This window comes from Apis mellifera, linkage group LG11, assembly GCF_003254395.2.
Source record: "Apis mellifera strain DH4 linkage group LG11, Amel_HAv3.1, whole genome shotgun sequence".
NCBI lineage: Eukaryota > Metazoa > Arthropoda > Insecta > Hymenoptera > Apidae > Apis > Apis mellifera.
Genome location: NC_037648.1, coordinates 8,248,509 through 8,270,080, shown reverse-complemented (window position 1 = coordinate 8,270,080; position 21,572 = coordinate 8,248,509). Strand labels below are relative to the sequence as shown.

The following is a 21,572-nucleotide window of genomic DNA, read 5'->3' as shown; positions in this document are numbered from 1 at the left end:
TTTTTTAATTTTGATTATGAGTATGTAAAGAGAAAGAAAAATTGATTAATATAATCTCATATAAAAATATAATTATAACATAATAATAGCGATATGTTCTCAATGCATATAGTAATAATATAATATAATATTCAAATGAAAAAAAATGGAACAATAAAAATGAAAAAATCTTTTTCATTTACTTATCATTTGATTGAATTGCAAATTGAACTAGAAATATCAGAATCGAAAAACAATTAAAATTACTATAATTTCACTACTAATATTATTATAATATAGCAATTAATATTATTATAATTATAATAATATTAATTTCTATTATATCTATAACTATCAATTTACTATGTATTCTATTATATAATTTAATTTATTGTAATGTAAATGAGAAATTAGTATTTAAATAATAAAACTTTAAATAAAATTCAATTTGCATAAGTTAATGAATAAATATAATTATAATTATAATTATAAATATAATTATAATTATATTAACGAGAAAAATATTTAAGAATATAATATAAATTTAATAATTATTGGTGAACAAGAAAAGACATCAGTTATAATTAAATGCACAGACATTTATGAATCTTATTTATTTTAGTAATCTTAGGTGTATTTTATATAACTATTTAACTTATTTACTATATATGTTATTAGTATCGATAGTAGAGATTACAAATTATTGTTTGTATCAATTATATCATCATAGGAATTAATAAATCATATTGAATGAATCATAATAGTTTTCTTTTTGAATCAGAAGTTTTTTTTCAGAATTAATTTTTATTAAATTTCAATCTAATTATAGGTCTTTCCGAAAGTCTATTCTCAATTTGACCTTCAAATTTCAAGGTATTCAAGATTATAGTGATGTAAAAATTTGCAGATTTAGTGAAAGATTATATTGAAAGCTAATAAGTAGTAACCAGTTTTTTAGTTACTATAGGTTACTATACACACAACCAGTTCTCAGTTTCAGTTTTGATTGGATCTAATAGCAGTATGAAGCATTCATTCGTGTATATATAAGTTTGCGTTTGCTCTACGATGCTTACTAAAAGGTGCATTAAAAAGTTAGTGTAATTTGCTTCTCCATCATATTTACACACAATCTTCTATAATATTCTATAATATCTTCTATAATAAATAAATTATTGATGATAATTGGATCAAATATCATATATAAAAATTTATAAAAATATTGTTACTAGAGTGTTTATAAACTTATTTACATTATACAACAGCATTTTCATAGCAATAATAATCATTTGATTTGAAAAATTTTCATTGAAGTGTGTAATTTATAATTTTTATAATTTTATGTGAATATGATTATAATACAATTGTAAATCTTGTTGTAAAACTAATGATTAGAGTGATTGAAAGTGCTAAGTAAAACATTAAAGTGCAACATATATATGAATATAACATAAATATATATATATATATATATAAATAAATAGAATAATATTGATTGTTATTCATCACAGTTTTGGAAAGTCTTGAAATCAATTCTTCAAAAATACTGAATATTCTATTATAAATTAAGAGTTTTTTATTTTGTTTTCAAATATTTACGACACACATTGAAATAATATAATATAGACAAGAAAAGAATAAAGATAAAAAAATATAGTGAATTCAATTAAAAATTTAAATAAATTGATTTACTATTTAATAAATTAAATTAAATAAATTAATTTACAATTTATAGTGATCACAAAATTTAATTCATCTATCTGAATATGATTAATGCTTATTTCTGTCTTTTCCTACTCTTTTTTACTTTTTTTTCAGCAGGTAAATTCTTAATATATTTCTTTATATTTGAAAATAATAAAAAAGCGAACAAATTATTATATCAATAAACAATTACTAGTAATAAAAAAATTTTGAAAATATTACTTAGAAATATTGAATGAAACTTAGAAATATTTGTAGAATATATTCCATATATATAACATTTTATTATATAATTTTCTATAATGATTGAAATTCATTCTTTATTTAAGAATCATTCAATTTATTTATTAAAAGTATATAGATATAAAATTTTTTATTTTAAAAGTTTTTCTTTTTACCAGTAATATAATAAATAATTAATAATTTAGAAAATTAATTTTGTTCACAGATACTAAAAATATGACTGATTTATATTTCACTAAAAATGTTTTTTTGCGTTTGTATAATAGGTAATTCATGTAACAGATTACAATTAAATTAATGAAATAAAACATTTTATAGTTATTTCAATTTCATCATCAAATAATTGTCTTCTTTAGGAATGGCTCTTATATTGATAAAAATATAAAGAATGCTCATCAATTGTTACCTTACATACAAAAGAATAATAATTTAATGTTCTATTTAACTGGTTATACATATAATATCAATTCTGACAATGTGAAACTTATAACGAATGGTATGAATGGAAAATTGATCAACATATTTTATATCACTTTATAAACAATTAATTCTCAATTTTTCTTTGAATTATTGCAGCATATTTATATAATACGCAGGATAATGTTTTAGCACTTGATTATCGGGATATTACAAGTCAAATTTATTTACTTTCCGTGATAGTAATAAATCAACTGAGCACACTTTTAGCCAATGCTTTAAACAGTTTAGTGATTAATGGCGTGAATCCAGAAAAGATACATTTAATTGGACATTCATTAGGTGCACAACTTGCAGCGAGAATTGGTCGTAAAACAAACTTCAAAATTCCCAGGATAACAGGTTATTTATGTTATATATTTTACTTTTTCTTGCTAAAAATAAAGTAACTATTAAATAACAATTACATGAACAGAGCAAAAAGTTTTATTAATTTGACTTGGAAATTTTTTAAAGAATGAAAAATTGAAAAATTTTTAAAGAATGAAATTTGATTCTGATGATAGAAAATGATTTATAACTTTTTATTTATTATAATTATTAAACATTCTAAATACATTGAAATGTTAAAATTTTTTTTATAGCTTTAGATCCTGCTGGTCCTTTATATTATATTTTCGATTCTCATATAACTTCCTCCGATGCTAAATTTGTGGATGTTATACACACTGATATGAATTTCTATGGATTGGCTGTAAAAGTTGGTCATGTAGATTTCTTTCCTAATTATGGTTATAGACCGCAACCAGGTTGTAAAATAATTGGCCCACTATTGTCGACACAAGGTTTGTATGAGGCATATGGTTCTTAATTTCTTTATTTTTCTGAAATTCGATTTGCCTCGTGGAATTTTTTTGATAAACAATTTTTAATTTCAACAATTCATAATATAATTCGATTATTTCATATGTTACAGATTTATGTAGTCATAGTAGATCTTTCGAGTATTATGCGGAATCAGTTAAAAACAATAATGCCTTCGTCGCTAAGTGTAAAACAAATTGTAATGATACTTTATTTGTTCCAATGGGATATTCTACACCTAGCAACGCGTTAGTATAATTTTCATTAATTCTTAACAATTTTTAACGATCCATACTATTTCTTCTATGCTTTAAGATTTTATATATAAGAATTTTTTTCTTCTCTTTGAATTTGGTGGAGGAGGAGAAGGACGATATGAAAAAGGAAAATTTAGATTATCATTATACTTTCAGGAGAGGTAGCTATAACCTCTTAACAAATGAACATAGTCCATATGGTCGAGGCTTGAAAGGAATGATCGATACTTCATAGAACATAGGATATTTATCTTTATTTAAATTGATTATATTATTCGCAGATAAAAATTTTATTTCATTTTTAAATACTTATATTAAGATAAATGATTAACAATAAGTTTTATTATAAAATATATAAATAGTTAATTTAATATTTGTTATCACTCAAGTTGTTTGTATATCAATTTTCTTCTGTATATATAATTCTGTATATTAATTATTATTATAATAATTCTATGTAAATATAGAATAACGAATGAAATCACGTGTACAAAATTTCTTCCCTTTCATAATGTGCATAATGTGCATATTACAGCTAGAAAAAAATTGAAAAAATTGTTTAATACGATTTTTTAATTAAGTTTCTATTATCTATTCTAATAATAATTTTTATCTTGAAATTCATCATATATTTTTACATGATTTTTTGAAATATTTATTCCTTTTTTTGTTTCATTTCTTGATTACTTTTTCTTTTATTTTTTGTACATTTCAGTTTTTATACATAGAATTATATACATCATTTTTTATAGTCTCATCATCATAAAGATATCATTATCATACGTAGAAATCTGCAAAGTAGTTTAGTTACAAGAGAATTCTTATACATTCTATATCTTCATATTTTCTATATTCTATATTTTCTCTAGAAAGAAATTAGAATTACGTGTAATAAACCTGTTATTTAATTATATGCAAATCAAATAGAAATAAGTTCCGTTATTAAACTGGTTTTTCTTATTGAAGGATTTTCCTGTTTTTTATTTTAAAGGTAAATATATCATTTTAATAACATATAATGATATCATAATTATTATTTTAATAATATATAATATATATATCACAATTTATATCACAATAAAATTACAATTTATTTCAATTATTTCAATTATAATTATATTTGAATTATAATAATATCACGATTATTAAAAGCTGATAATGTTTTATAATTGTACAATTGTTATAAATGTAAGATGATGGAAAGGAAAAAATATCGATTTAATAATAATATTTCTATTGGACACGGCATTATATTTAAATTCGCAAGAGTATCGTCATATTTTCCATTTCCGCGTATTACATTGAAAATAATTTGAATGTTAAAATATTTTATGCATTCACTACAAAAATTATAATAAAGCTTAAGTTATATAATGCAGTCTATTCAAAGTTTTTACAAGCATTCTTACGTATTCTTAGGATTGTTATTTATACATCTATATTTGTTATCTATACATTTATATTTTATTATAAAAATTTATTTCCTAATCGTAAAATATAAAAAATTATAAATATTCTTATATCACCTTAATATCATCTTATAATATACTCTGACAGTAAAATTTTATGTCCCCATTTTCGTGAATTACTAATAATTTTAATCATTCTTTTTAATTTTTAAGAGTTCAAATCATTTGATTTGTCAATCCCATCCATTATCATATTATATCATGTTATATGATAGAGAGTCATTTGAAAAAAAAATATCTAAATATTTCGAAAATATCAGATTTTCAAAATAAATGTTAATACAAGAATTCTTCTTTTTTTTTTTTCATAAGAAACTGTGAAAATATTAATTTCCATTAAAAAATTGAAACTTGACTTTCAAATAATCTTGAAATTTTTCAATAAATAAAAAATAAATAAGATATATTTCATTTCTGAAACTATGAAACTTCTGAATTTAACATTTTTTAATAAAAATGCTTTACTTTTGAGATATGACGTTCAAATAAAAAATCTTACATATATAGCTGATGCAAAATAATTAGAAGAATAATTAGAATCAGTTTTTTTTTTTTATAAGAATAAAAAATTAAATATATGTATTTTATAATTGTATATGAGTATATTTGCATTTTAACATTAAAATATTAATATAAACACTATATTAAATATTATTTTTAAACTTTTATTATTCAAATAATTTAAATATCACTTTCTGATAAATAAGAACCATAATTGCTAATTACTTTTAATATTAATTGAATATAATTAATAAATATAAATAATTTGATATTAGAAAAATTATTTTAATTTTAAAAATATATAAATATTGTTGGATTAAATTGTTGAGGTACACTAAAAATATAATATTTTTAAATACTATACTTATTTGATATGTTAGTAAAATAAAGTTAAGAAAATGTAATAAATTTTAATGATTTAAATAAAGTGATTTGATTTCCAGAGAAATTAAATATGAACATAATCAAGATTCATTTTTATCTTTGGATAGTATTCTTTGTTTTTCTATCGTCAGGTAAGTTCTTGGTAAATTTTATTAATATTTAAAAAAAAGTTAAAAACTTAAAAAAGGAATTAATTATCATTTCATAATTGTTATTAATAAATTCAATAATTACTGGAAATCATAGAAAAGTTTTTGAAATTGAGAAATTCAAAAAAACTTGAATTCAAAATTTTTTAAGTTTAGAATACAATTCCATATACGTATAAAATTTTCAAATAAAATATTTTAAATATTTTCAAATTAGTTAAAGTTTATTTATTTAAGAATTATTTCATCTTATTTAAAATTATTTATCAAAAATATGTAAACACGATTTTGATTTTTAAAAAATTTTTTTCTTAGTTTTGTATATAATATAATATGAATTGTTAATTATAATATGAATTATTAATTTTGAAATTGTTCACAGATGCAGCGAATAATTTACGAATATTAATTAAAAATGTTTTTTTGCGTTTATATAACAGGTATTATTGTTTATAATTAGTACAAAATGAATTGAATGAAAAAAAAAAGATTAATTATAATATAATTAATTATATATTTAAATTTTATCAAGTGATTATTTTATTTTTAGAAATGGCTTTTATATTGATAAAAATTTAAAAAATGTTAATCAATTGTTATCTCACGTACAAAAGAACAATAGTATAGTGTTTTATATAACTGGTTACTGGTGTGATATTAATTCTGATGACGTGAAACTAATAACTAATGGTAAGTTATTATAAATACAAATCAACAATTCAACAATTTTCATTTTATTTAGACTTACTTATTTTTTTTCTCATTACTTATACATGCAATGTAAATTAAATGCTAATTAAATATAATTTATATATATTTTTGTCTTATCGTTTGTTCTTATCTTATCTTACAATTATATTAAAATAAATATATTATAAATCAATATCAATATTAATAATCAAAATTTATATATTTTTTTTATTTTGTAATTATAAGATTACAATTAAATTACTATTTTGCTATTTAATATAAAATATATTAATAATTTAAAATATATTAGTAATATCTTCAATAACAGATTATGCATTATTGCTTAAAAATTCTTAACTTATTTAACGATAAATTTATTAAGATCAAAATGAAATAAAATAAAATTTTATCGGTTTTCTATGTAATACGATTAAAAAAAGTGCAAATTCCTTGAAACTTTATCGAATTATTTAACGCTAATGAAACTTGAAATTTATTTATCTTGTAAAGACAAGAAAAATTTTAAATATTAAGTATTAATTAAAAGAATTTCAAAATATATCAATGATGTATTATATATTAAATATTAAATTTGATTCAATCAATATTAGTGACAGTCTTTTAATAAAATTACTTTTCATTATTTATCAGTTAATGTTTAATTATCATATAACATATTGTGTTATATACGATGCATTATTTGAAAATATCTATCTAATATTGTCCTCTCCAAATTCTTGCAGCATATTTAAATAATACGCAAGATAATATCCTAGCACTCGATTATCGAGATATTACATATCAGGCTTATATAATTTCTACGATAGCAATCAATATACTTGGAGAACTTATGGCCGATGCTTTGAATAGTATAGTAGACAAAGGTGTGAATCCAGAAAAGATACATATAATTGGACACTCATTAGGCGCACACCTTGCAGCAAAAATTAGTCGTAAAACGAAATTCAAAATTCCGAGGATAACAGGTGTCATTCAGTTTTTAAAAAAACTATTTAATGAAAAATAATCTTTTTTGTATTAAATTATTTTTTCATATACATTCAATGATTCGTAAATTTTATTTCTCTATTCGCATTTTTTTTTTATCAGTTTTCGATAAATGCAAATGAACTCTTTTAGCTTTAGATCCTGCTGGTCCTTTGTTCTATATTTTTAATGCTCATTTGACGAATTCTGATGCTAAATTTGTAGACGTTATACACACCGATATGGGTATTTTGGGACTGGCTAAAGAAATTGGTCATGTAGATTTTTACGTTAATTATGGTGTAAGACCGCAGCCAGGCTGTACGTCAACCAATCTGATATTGTTTTTGATAGGTTTGTAATAAAATACATAGCTCTTAATTTCTTCATGATATACTTTGCTTATTTCATCATTATATATTACAGATATTTGTAGTCACAATAGATCTGTCGAGTTATATGCAGAATCGATTAGAGACAATAACGCCTTCATAGGCAAATGCAGAAATCATTGTAATAATGTATTTATTCCAATGGGATACGCTACACCTACCAATGTGTTAGTATAATTTTTATTTAAATCGAAAAGAACAGCATGAAAAAAAAAGAAAATTTATATATTTTCTCTTTTCTTAAATTGTATTATTTCCTGATATCTTTAGATTATTATTATATATTTTTTTAGGAAAGGTAATTATGATGTTTTCACAAATGCATATTCTCCTTATGGTCGAGGCTACGATGGGACTCATATCATAATCAATGATGTGTAACACATTGTATCTATTTACGTATAAATTGATTATATTTGTTATAAATATATATTATATAGATACATAAAAGTATTATATATTAATGTATATGTATTGGAAATTCATTATAATTCATACATTATAATGTATTAATTTTATATATTTATTTATACATGCAAGTGAAGTGAATTTAATTTTATAAAAAATTCTGAGTATAAAATGAATGACGAAAGCAATATGCAAAATTTCTTCGCGAATCTTCCGTATATACGCAACTTCTCATTCAATTAATGAGATGATAAAAATATTTTTTAACTCGAGAGATTTAATTGGTTGAGTTTAAGAAAATATTTTAACTATCAATATTTTTAACGCTTCTTTGGCAATGATTATTATTATAATGATAAAAACTTGCAAAAGTTATTCGATCTTGCTGAAGTTTTTCAATTATATTTTTCTAAATCGTATTTTCCTCATTCTATTATCAGAATTTTAACGTAATTCTAACTAATAAAATAACATATATACACATATTTTCTGAGAAATATATTATAAACTATTATTTTTAGTTTATAATATAATACGAACGATGCATTATAATCGATAAAACATGCTATAATAAAACATAAAGTACAATAAATATCATATATACATGTGTATGTTTTCAAATAAAAAAAAAATAACAATAATTGAGATAGTTTAACAGTAATCAGAAGTAAGATTGAATTATATAATGAGAGAATGATGAAGAATGATATTTAAGTCTCGTAAATGAGGAAATTGATCATTTTATGAGAAACAAGTGGAAACAATTTAATTGTATAACTATAATTATCCATTTAACCTTAATATTTATATAATTTATATATTTAATACAAAACTTGGTGAAAAAAATTTTAAAAATATTTAATAATTCAAGATAAAAAAAATATAGTGCAACTTTAAGAATTTAAATAAATTAATCTATTGCATTGTATTGCAATAAAGAAGTTTTGATTCGCCTTGAACATGAGCAACATTCATTTCTCTCTTTTTCTACTGTTTCTTATCTTTCTATCGACAAGTAAGTTTTTAATAAATTTCATTTTTCACGTAAACATGATTTTTAATTTTATTTCTTTTCTTTCTTTTTTTTTTTTTAGAAGTATTAAGATAACAATAATATAAGTTTTAAATAATTTTGGAATTAATTTTGTTCACAGGTGCTACATTCACAACTAAAAATGTTTTCTTGCGTTTGTATAACAGGTAAATTATTTACAAACAACGCGAAATTAATAAATTGAACGAAATAAAAGAATCAATTTACATTTAAAATTCACCTTTCAGTAATTGTTCTTTTCAGGAATGGTTCTTATATTGATAAAAATATAAATAATACCGATGAATTGTTACCTTACATACAAAAGGATAATAATTTAGTAATCTATATAACTGGTTACACGACTAACATCGATTCTAATAACGTGAAACTAATAATAAATGGTAAATCGAAATTCGATCGATAGTTTAATAATATTTCTATCTCACATTTTTTTTCTTTTCTTTATTTATTTACATAATAATCTTCTTTCTATATTATAATAAAAATTTATAATAAAAATTTATAATAAAAATTAAATTAAATATAATTACATTTAATCGATACATCATTTTTGTACGTGTTTATTGAAACAATCAACGATTATTCTCGTTATATTGTATTATTATGCAATATTGTTTCAAAATATTTAGTTTTTTTTTTTAATTTTTGCAGCGTATTTAAATAACACGCAAGATAATATTTTAGCACTCGATTATCGGGATATTACACAACATCTTTACCCGATTTCTGTGCTGGCAATCAATAAACTCGGCACGATTGTTGCCAATGCTCTGAACACGTTGATAGACGGTGATGTGAACGAAAAAAAGATACATTTAATTGGACATTCGTTAGGTGCACATGTTGCAGGGAAAATTGGTCGTAAAACGAAATTCAAAATTCCAAGAATAACAGGTTATTTATTTAATACTTTTCTTCAAACTATTATAAATAACGTTAAAATGTAGAATAAGAGGCTATTTATTAACTCGACATCCTCTAAGAAATTATTTAATGAAATATAATTTTTAATTTAATAATTAATGATTCAATTATTCATTATAGGATTAGATAGATAGTGATCTTGATCTTGATATAAGTAACTTAGAATCTCTTATAATTTTCGAGATATTTAAAAGAAAAATTGCTACTTTTGTACATATAGAACTTTGATTATATGTAAATGATAATGTGTATGTTAACATATTATTGTAACAATTTAAAACGTATAAATGTATAAATTTAATGTTAATTATTATGTCAATTATGTCACATTTACGTTAGTATAGAATGCTTATCGTTAAATTAAAATAATTGAGTAAAATTTTATTTATTGTAATTTCGTCGATCGTCCAAAGATTATTTTATATTTTATATTCAAAGAATTTATGGGGAAATAACTTTTTAATCCTTCGTAATACATTTTGAACACCGTAATGTGTTTATGTAAATAATAAGATAAGAGGAACGTATATGCTATCGTATGCAATGTATATATCTATCTATATATATATATATACACTGCTGCAATTTTTTTGTTTTGTAAATTTCTCGATAAGAGTCCGATAATTAAGCAATAAAAACTACTTAGACTGATTAAGATCAAGGTGATCGGTATTATTATACAGTGTATAATTATATCTTTCCTGTGTTGAGCATTTTTTTTTTTTGCAAATTTTTCTTTTCTATACGGTGCAAAATTCAAAGCTTTAAATACGAACAAAGTTTCTTTTACAGCTTTAGATCCTGCTGGTCCTTTATTCCACGCTTTCAGCTCTCGATTGAACTCTTTCGATGCTAACTTCGTAGATGTAATACACACTGATTCGTATATTCTTGGATTGTCTAAACAAGTTGGTCATGTCGATTTCTATCCAAACAATGGCCGTAGACCGCAACCAGGCTGCCCGCTTATCTCTACGTTATTTTTCAGTACGTAAAAAATATTTAATATTTTTTTATTTCTCAGGCAAATACTTTGAATTTTCTATAAACCATATAATTTCGAGATTATAGTATAAATTGGTTAAATTCATTTTGACGTAAGCTTTTGTGTAATGAAATGTGTAATAACGATATATATATATTGAAGAGAAAATGGAATATGGAAAAAGTAATAAAATAATTTTTTTTTCTTACAATGATAAGAAAAGATATTCAAATATCTTGTGTATATTTTATACAAACAAGACATTTTCTCACGACAAGCGGAATAAATTGATCATGGATTAAAATGATCAGACAAGTAGAACGAGAGTCTACTAATTGGACAAATTGAATAAGTTGTCTGTGGTTAGACAAATGAATCGAGATGTTCGAGATATGGAATAAACCAGTTAGACAAGTAGAAATGATTTAGAGAATTAGAGAATTAAAGACAAAATTGAATAAACATATTTTTCTTTCCATTTTTTTTCTCATTGTACATTCAAACATTCATTATTTTTCATTTACATATATTACAGATACTTGTAGCCATAGTAGAGCTATCGAGTTTTATGCGGAATCGGTTATAGATAATAACGCTTTTATCGGCAAGTGCAGAAATGATTGCAATGATTTATTTATTTCAATGGGATACGCTACGCCTAAAAACGCGTTAGTATAACATCTTTATTAATTTTTGATAGTGTTTAACGATCCATTTTGTTTCTTATATGTTTTATAATTCTTCGATACAAAGATTCTTATATATATTTAAAATGGAATTGTAAAAAGAAAAATTTATATATTTTCCTCTCTTTTAATTGTATTATATTCTGATCATTATCATACTTTTAGAAAGGGTAATTATGACCTCGTAACAAATGCATATAGTCCTTATGGTCGAGGCTACGATGGAGTAAATGATGAATAAGATATTTTATTTATCAAAACTGATTATATTTATTACATATTTTTTGCATAAATTTTATCATGTGTATGTATTAAATATTTAAATTTAGATAAAATAAATTAAAAAAATAAAATGATTAATTTTATTTTATATTTAAATTTGTCATTACTATTTATAATACACTATAAATGTATGATTTTCTATTTTTTTTTTCTTTTAAATTATTCTCTCTCTTTTTTAATCATCTTATACGTATAATCTATTCAAAATCTTCGCATAAATACTTAGAATTCACATCTATATTTTTATTTTATCAAAAAAATATATTTTTCACTTGTAACGATATCGTAAATATTTTTTTTCATTTTGATAAGTTTGGAATTGTATCTATATTGAATATATATTGTATATAATATCCACATTTTTGTGAATCACTGATAATTTTAATCAGTCTCTTCAACTTTCGAAAGATCAAACGAGTCTGATTCATCAATATTCTCATTTATCATATCATTCATTATACAAAATATTCATTGGAAAAATTTACATTTAAATACTATAATACGAAATTTCCAGAAAAAATGCTAAAACAAGAATTATTTTTTATTTTTTTTTTTCCATAAGATAAATATCTGTAATTTCATTAAGAAATGGAACTTGATTTTTAAATATATTATTATTCAAACAAATTTTGAAAATGAATAAAAAATAAATAGGATAAATATTATTTTCTCTTCAAATTTTTGAATTTAATATTTTTCCTAGAAATTTTTCCTTTTTAAAATATATAAATATAAAATTGAAATAGACATCACATTATTGATTTATATATTGGTAAAATAAAAATTCTTAAGAATTTTTAAGAACTTTTGTTTTTCTCATAAACATAGAATATTAAGCATCTATTTTTTAATATTGTAAATCCATTAACTATAATTTAACACTGTTAAATTAAATATTTTTTTTGTAAATTTTGTATTGAAAAATCATAATATCTAAACGATTCGAATGGATGATGTGAAACATCATCAACTTCATTATTTCAATTTTGAACTATAATTGATGAGAAATATTATAATTATGTGCAATATCGATGAGATACGTTTTTAAGTTCGTACTGATAATTAAGATAAAATTAATAAAATCGCAGATAAAAATGAATTATATAACAGAATGATTAAGAAAAATGATTAAGAATATGATATTTAAGTCTTGTAAAGAAGAAAATCGATCAGTTTTTGATAAACAAGCAATTGATTGAAAACGATCATTTCAACCATTTTTTAATTATTTCTACTTTTAATCAATTATCAATTAAAAAAATTAATATAATTGATTTTAAAAATACGTAAGTATTATGTTATATTAATTTTTTCCATGAAAGTATTAAATTAATTTATTAGATTAATTTGTCTCATGAAAGAATTAATCTATTTCAGGAATTTTTTCATTTGAAATAATATATTTACTCGAAATTTTAGATTATAAAATTAAAAAAATAAAATAAACATAATTTTCAAGATTCAAATAAATTAATTTTATAGTTTGCATGAGTAATCAGAAATCTTGAAATTGCTTGCGAACATGAATAACATTCATATTTACCTTTTTTTAGCATTTCTTACTATAATATTGACAGGTAAGTTCTTGATAAATTTTTATATATTTAAACTTTTATATATTTAAATTAACAATTAAAAAATAAAAAAATTATATTTTAATTATTATTAATAAATTATTAATAAATTACAATTATAAGAAAGTTCTAAATTTAGAATTCAAAATAATTTGAAACTCTGAAATACAAATGTATTTCATATAAAAAAAGTTTTATTACAAAATTTTTCAAAAATATTCAGTCAAAAATAGATTTTTAAATGAAATAATATTCTGCAATAAATCATACTCATCTGAATAATATTCATATAAATAATGATTACATAAAATATAATTATTTACACATGTAAATTACATATTAGATTTATATATTAATTTTAATTAATTACTTTACTTATATGAACTTTAATTAATTACTTTAATTACTTTAATTGTTCCAATTCTAAGAACATCAGTTTTAATTAAGAAAATCGTTTTAATTTATTTTAATTTAATTTATCTAGAATTTATTATTTCTTAGAATTATATAAACACGATTTTTTACTTTAAAAGTTTCTTTATAGCAATTTTAAGATAAAGTTTAAATATAATATAATACAAATTATCATTAACAATTTTGTTCACAGATGCTGCGAATGATTTGAAAATTGATAAAAATTTAGACATAACTAAAAATGTTTTCTTACGTTTGTATAAAAGGTAATTATTTACAAGTAACAAACTTAATGAATTCTATAAAAAAAAATTAATTCTATGATAATTTATTCACTTAAAATTCATCATGAAATGATCTTCTTTAGAGATGGATCTCATATTGATAGAAATGTAAGGAATGCTGATCAATTATTATCTCATATACAAAAGAATAATAGTTTAGCATTCTATATAACTGGCAACAGTCATGATATCAATTCTGATAATGTAAAAATGATAACGAATGGTAAGTTATACACAGAAATAAAACCCGTCAATAATTTAACAATATTTTTATTTCTATTTTATCTTATTTTCTCTTGTATGTTAATAAAAATTAAATTAAATATATTTACATTCAATTAATACAATTTTTTTGCATTTATTTAATCGTAGAATTATTTCCATAAGATTATTTTTACTTTAAGTTAGTAATAATATATGTAATGTTTGCAAATCAAGTTAATAACATTTTCATATCTTTTTTATTATGATCATTGAATTATTAAATGATAATATTATAGAATTATTAATAATTAATTATTATTAATAATTTTGTCAATTTATAAAGTATATTAATAATTTCTTTGACAATAGATGATTATCTACAAAATTATAAAAGTTTTTTTATTCTTGGAAAAATTTAAATATCTTAAATAATTGTCAATCTTTCGAATATATTTTATATAAAAAAAATAATGGTAAAAAATATGTTAAAATACATGATCTTTTAGTTATTTTATGCTATGTTAAATGATGATTTATTATTATTACATTATATAGTTTTACAATTTATAGAATATTGTAATTTATAAAAATTAATAAAAATATTTATATCATAATACTATAATTATAATAATTTACACTATAATAGGCAAGATAATATATATATAGTATTAATATATTCACTTCATAAATGAAGTAAGTATTAATATATTCAGAAATGAAGTTCTATCTCTATCAATTCATCTAAAATATAAATAAACGTCAATTAATTTTTATTTTTTTATTTTGACTTTTAAAAATCCACTTTCTAAGAATATCTTTGTAGAATTCACATAGTAATTTACAGATTTACATAAATAATACACGCACTTGCTAACTTATGAATTATAAATGTATTATGAATTATAAATATTTATATTCTTAGCATATTTATAAATTTATTAAAGTTAAAAAATAACAACAATTTTTTATCAGTCTTCTATATATAAACAATTAAAAAAAAATTAAATTATTTAGTAATAATAATAACTTAAAAAATATTTTATCAGAAATTTCTTAAATATAAATTATTTATATATTCTAAATATAAATTAAAAAAAATTTTAAATAATAATAATAAATATATTTTAACTATTTCTAAAATTAATCAAAAGTGATTTGACAAAATTACTTTTTATTATCGAATTATGAAATATTCACTTTTCATTTTCACTTTACAATATATTGTATTGCATTGAAATGTCATATAAAAAATAATTTTTAATTTTTCCCAGCATATTTAAAGAATACACAGGATAATATTTTGGCACTCGATTACCGAGATATTGCTGCTCAATTTTATCCAATTTCTGTGATAACAATAAAAAAACTCAGCACACTTGTGGCCGATGCTCTAAACAATTTAGTGAAGGGTGGTGTGGATCCAGAAAAGATACATGTAATTGGATATTCACTTGGTGCACAAATTGCAGGCAGAATTGGTCGTCAAACGATCTTCAGAATTCCTAGGATAACAGGTATCGTTGTGAATATTTTATTTTTTCATTAGAGAAAACGCAATATCTTAAAAAATTTAAAAAAAAATTCAATCAAATGGTTTAATAACTACTTAATGATAGAAAAAATAATCTTTTCTGTGTTGTACAATTTTTTATTTAATAAAAAACTTTCTTGTATCTTAGATTCTAGTTACCAGATTTTAAAGAATATTTGGATGCATTCAACATTTTTTTTACAGGCTTAGATCCTGCTGGTCCTCTTTTCAATCTTCTTAATGATCGATTGAGTACCTCCGATGCTGTCTTCGTAGATGTTATACATACTGATAAGACTGGCTATGGAACGGCTTTGAAAGTTGGTCACGTGGATTTTTATCCTAATTATGGTCATAGACCACAACCAGGTTGTCCGTTATTCGGTCTAATACTGTCGCCAAAAGGTTTGTACAAAATGCATAAATTAAATCTTAATTTTTTTTTATTTTTTGATTCGTTCCTTGAAATTTTTGATAAACATTTTCTCAGTTCAATTTTAAGTATAATAGTATAATCGGATGATTAATTCATCTCGAATATTAACATAATGTTATTTTAAAAAAATATTGAAAAATTGATTTTAAAGTGATCTTTTCAGTTTTATATTAATTATATTAATAAATATTACAAGCTTGTTCTGAGAAATTTTTTGATATAATGATAAGATAACAAGAAAAGTATGTAGATATTCTCTTTTTTATGACTCATTTCAATGAACTATTATGAAATTTTCTTTATTATCAAATTTCTATTCTATTATAAGTGATAGAAAAGAATTGAAGAAAACAGAAATCGATTCCAAAAACTTTCTCATTGTTTTTGATTTACACATATTACAGATCTTTGTAGTCATCGTAGATCTTTCGAGTTTTATGCGGAATCGGTTAGAAATAATACAGCTTTTATTGGCAAATGTGCAAATTTCCAAGTTTGGGGTTGTGACGGTGTTCCATTTATTCCTATGGGATACACTACACCGAACAATGCGTTAGTATTTTATTTTCATTAATTTTTGACAATTTTTAATGATCCATATTGTTTCTTGTATATTATTTATGATTTTTTACTATAATTCTTATATTTCTCTTTAAAAAAGAAAGGGAACTTTTTAAAGTTTTTATTGTATTTATATTAACATTTTTTTTATCTATAATAAATTATTTTTATGATTCTAGAACGGGTAGCTACAACCTCTTAACGAATGAAAATAGCCCTTATGGCCGAGGTATAGATGGAGCTATCAATGCTTTCTAGGATATCTATTTAAACTAATTATATTTATAATGTCATTTTATATTTACATAAATGTTATACGTGTATTAAATATTTAAATTGCAAAATAAATTATTAATTTTATCATGAAATATTAATTTTGCTGTCACTATTTGCAATATATGTATGATTAATCTTATAGTTGATTGTAAAAGAATTCTGTGTATAAAATGGATGATGAAATCATAAAAGTGAAACTTCTTCTTCCATAAACTATTCAATTTTTCATTCAAGAAAGTATTTAATAATTCAGTATATATATATTCAGTATATAATTCTCTTTTTAAAGTTTATTCAAATTGAATCAATTTAAATTTTTTTACTAATTTTTTTTTGGAATTATTTTATTTCTTTAAACCATCATAATAATGTACTTGAGATTACAATATTGAAAAGATTTTTTGATTTATATACTTTTAAGTTGTAATTATATCAGGATTGTGATAATTCAAGAATGAAAATCAAACTTTAAAATTATAAAATATAATTAAATTTTCAAATGAATTAATAAATATAAATATTCACGTTATTATGAATAAATTAGAAAAATTTAGGATATACATAATATGCAAGAAATATACATAAAATATTCAAAGAAAAATATTTAATAAATTTTGAATTTCATTTTTTAAATTATGTTTTTAAAAATATACATAAATATTTGCAGATTAATTATAATTATTATATGTTTTACTTTCAAGATCATATCATAAATAAATAATCACAAATTAAATACACATGTGTTTCCTTTTTATCAATTTTGTATTAATTTTGTATAGATAATCCTGATAAAAATTTATGTATATATATTTTTATATATATTATATATATCTGAAATACATCATGATAATATCAAAATATATAAATGAAAAAAATGATTAAAAATGTATTATTTTTATGTACGAATTGAAAAATTTGATTTGGTTTTCTTAGTATCTTGGTTTCTACTTTTCTTGATCAATCATAATTAATATTAATTGATCTATAATTCGTAAGAAATATTATTAATGTAATCAACATTACATTAATTACAGTATTAATTGATTAATACATTGAAAAAAATTAACATTATTTTAAAATTATTTTAAAAATTTCTATTTCTATTCAAATAAATATAAAGCATTCCAAATATATTGTATAGATAGTTTCTACATCATTTATTTATACAAAAGGAAACATAAAGATGATGATTAATATTTGTAAGATATATATTATAAATCTCTTATTGTTTAACAATTTTTGTTTACAATATGATACACTTCTAAATTTCAATTATTAAATCTTTGTTAATTTTGCTATAATACTATTTATATAAAAGAATAGATAAAAATATAATTTAATATTTCATTAAAATTTTAATAAAATTAGATACGATTTATCTCTTGTATTAAAAAAATGAATATTAAAAAAATATTAAGAATTTTATTTTGATTAAGATTATTATTATTATAAATAGCATCTTAAATAATTTTAATGAAAAGTTTGCCTTTATTTAGAACCATGTTTTTCTATATTTTAATTTTAGCTAAAATTTAAATATAAAAAAATGTAAGAAAACTTATTTTTATTTTTTCTTTCTTAATGTAATGTAAATAAATTAAAATAAATAAAGAATAGGTAGAAAATATAAAAATATATCTACATAGATCACTTGTCTAATCACATTGTTCATTGTTACACAAATATTTTGTACAAAATGTTTGGTATTAATTATAAAACACAGCAAAACTTATCATTATATTGATTAAAAATTTAAAAATTTTCTTTTTTTCGGATTATATGTACTGGTATTTTTTAAATCAACGTTAATTTTACACAATATCGTTGTAATATTTTGCAATTCTTTTTTAATTCATATTCTTTCATGATCTCCATACGCTATCTCTTTTTTGCAAATTTTTACATTATTTAAATTTTCTATATATTGTACTCACTAATCTCATATTTACCCTCATTTAATACTTAATCGTTAATTTAATTACAAAAATTCTTTATAATTGCTCCTCTGTATGAGATTCCAGATAAGTGAATTGTCGTTGTAATTGTTGTGCCATTGGTCGGAAAGAATCATTGCGGAAGCTTGCACTTCTTGCAGGTGCAGTGTGATTTCCATTTGCTTTGCGACGAACACTAATATATGTTGTGCATGTGTTCATACGTCGAAGGACAGAATGATTTGAATCATTGAAACCTGTAATTGAACAAATTACAGATATTGTATTAAAATAAAAAATACATAAGATAAATAAAATAATTATTAGAAAATGTTTCAGATAAAATTTCTAATTTTAGATTTTATGTAAATGATCAGATTAGATTAGATTTTATGTATGATCGTAATTCTTAGAATTATAGAATAATTAGAAAAAAGAATAAATAGAATTATGTAATTTTCAATGCTTGTTATTTCTTTTTGTATATCAATATTTTGTTACAATAGAATGGTTAAAATTTGAAAAATAGAAGAAAATTTATAAATAATTTTAATGAACTAATATTAATAATTATTAATAATATATTAATAATATTAATAATATTATATTAATAATTATATTATTAATTATAATATTATAATAATTATTAATAATATTAATAATAAAACAATTGTCAAAATATCATAGTTGAAAACTTTATTTTGTTTTTTCAATATTTAAAAAAATCATAGAATTTTAATAAAAATACTTATTACCTCAAATATAGATATCAGAATCATAATTTTAATTTAAATTTAATTCATTTAAATTTCTAAAAGATAAGTATATTTTTTGAAAATTATATATTTTTAATTCATTTTATTAAATTGTATTCAATGTTTTATAATATTAAATATTAAAATACCTGTTAAGGGAATATCCAAACTAGCATTATAATTATCACGTCTCTCTCTGCGAAGAATTCGATGTGTACCAGGTAAATGACCGATTGCTGCTATGAAACCAGTTCGAAATCTTGCGTTCATCCAACAGTAAATTACTGGATTGTAACATGAATGAGACATGGCCAACCAATGGAGAATCATCCATACAAAAGGGAACCAGGTCCAACTTCCAACAGTTTCGTTATTATCCATTATTAACTAAAAGGTTTTGCGATATCTTTAAAATATATTTTGAAAATATAATTATTTTTTAAAATATAATTATTCAATATGTAACATAACAATGTTATGTTATTTTGATTTTCTGAAAAATTAATGTGATTAAAAATTAAATTAAATTAATTTATTATTATTATTACAATTAATATTAAATTAATTTTTTTAATCTCTTTGTTAGAATAGGAACATTTTTTTAGAATAAAAAAATAAGAATTATTACTTACGTTCAATATATTAAATGGAAGCCAGCAGACAGTGAACACTATTACAACTGTCACCATCATTTTTACCATCTGAAATAAATATACAACTGATATTTTTTTATGATTTTAAGATTTAAAATTTTATATAATGATTTTACATAAATGATAAAACGTGTAATATTTAAAACATTTTTACATTTTATAATCTATGTTATATAAATCTATATTATAATTTAAAATTTTAATTATATGAAATCAAAATAACTTAGAATCAACTTAGAATTCAAAAAAAAAAATTAAGAGTTTTTTTATATTCCTAATAATTTTCTTCAGAATTTTATGGTATATTTTGAAATCTCCTTGAAAATACAAGTCAAATCATAAGAAAAACATGTTGGCTAAAATTTATAGAGAATATAAATTACACATGAAAGTTAATGTGAATATACGAGCAGTTATGCTCGTAATATCCCAGAGTTGTCTATTTAGAGTTGGCTTCACTATGATGTACATGTGATGCAAGCAACATCTTTTCCCATCAGAGAAGTATAATGGATTGTGATTAATTCATTTTTATTTCTCATATGAATTTTAAAAATTAGAAATTTATTTTT

At 20.7% G+C, this 21,572-nt stretch overlaps 2 protein-coding genes across 7 annotated transcripts in view; one reads left to right on the top strand and one right to left on the bottom strand.

Moving 5' to 3' along the window:
* The first annotated feature begins 1,730 nt into the window (after positions 1–1,730).
* On the top strand, positions 1,731–17,745 carry LOC727037 (phospholipase A1 member A). 3 transcript variants are annotated; one of them, XM_016915317.2, is made up of 11 exons: positions 1,731–1,800; positions 2,132–2,192; positions 2,283–2,422; positions 2,503–2,745; positions 11,218–11,412; positions 14,560–14,632; positions 14,734–14,873; positions 16,126–16,368; positions 16,590–16,790; positions 17,226–17,373; positions 17,562–17,745. In XM_016915317.2, exons 1-11 carry the CDS (start codon positions 1,746–1,748, stop codon positions 17,638–17,640), a joined length of 1,578 nt encoding a protein of 525 aa, XP_016770806.2. In that variant the 5' UTR covers positions 1,731–1,745; the 3' UTR covers positions 17,641–17,745. The 3 variants fall into 3 exon arrangements, with proteins under 3 accessions (XP_016770806.2, XP_006564086.2, XP_016770807.2); XM_006564023.3 differs by lacking the exons at positions 1,731–1,800; positions 2,132–2,192; positions 2,283–2,422; positions 2,503–2,745 and adding exons at positions 9,298–9,459; positions 9,599–9,644; positions 9,742–9,881; positions 10,153–10,395; XM_016915318.2 differs by lacking the exons at positions 1,731–1,800; positions 2,132–2,192; positions 2,283–2,422; positions 2,503–2,745 and adding exons at positions 9,302–9,459; positions 9,599–9,644; positions 9,726–9,881; positions 10,153–10,395.
* A 1,544-nt stretch (positions 17,746–19,289) lies between these two features.
* LOC411614 (RYamide receptor) overlaps positions 19,290–21,572 on the bottom strand; it is a 35,629-nt gene continuing 33,346 nt past the window's right edge. For all 4 annotated transcript variants that reach the window (XM_006564018.3, XM_006564021.3, XM_006564020.3 and 1 more), the window contains 3 exons: positions 20,980–21,048; positions 20,497–20,734; positions 19,290–19,849 (listed from right to left, as the gene is read on the bottom strand). In XM_006564018.3, the coding sequence (XP_006564081.2) occupies positions 19,650–19,849; positions 20,497–20,734; positions 20,980–21,048 (507 nt within the window). In that variant the 3' untranslated portion in view covers positions 19,290–19,649. The remainder of the gene's footprint in view (positions 19,850–20,496; positions 20,735–20,979; positions 21,049–21,572) is intronic.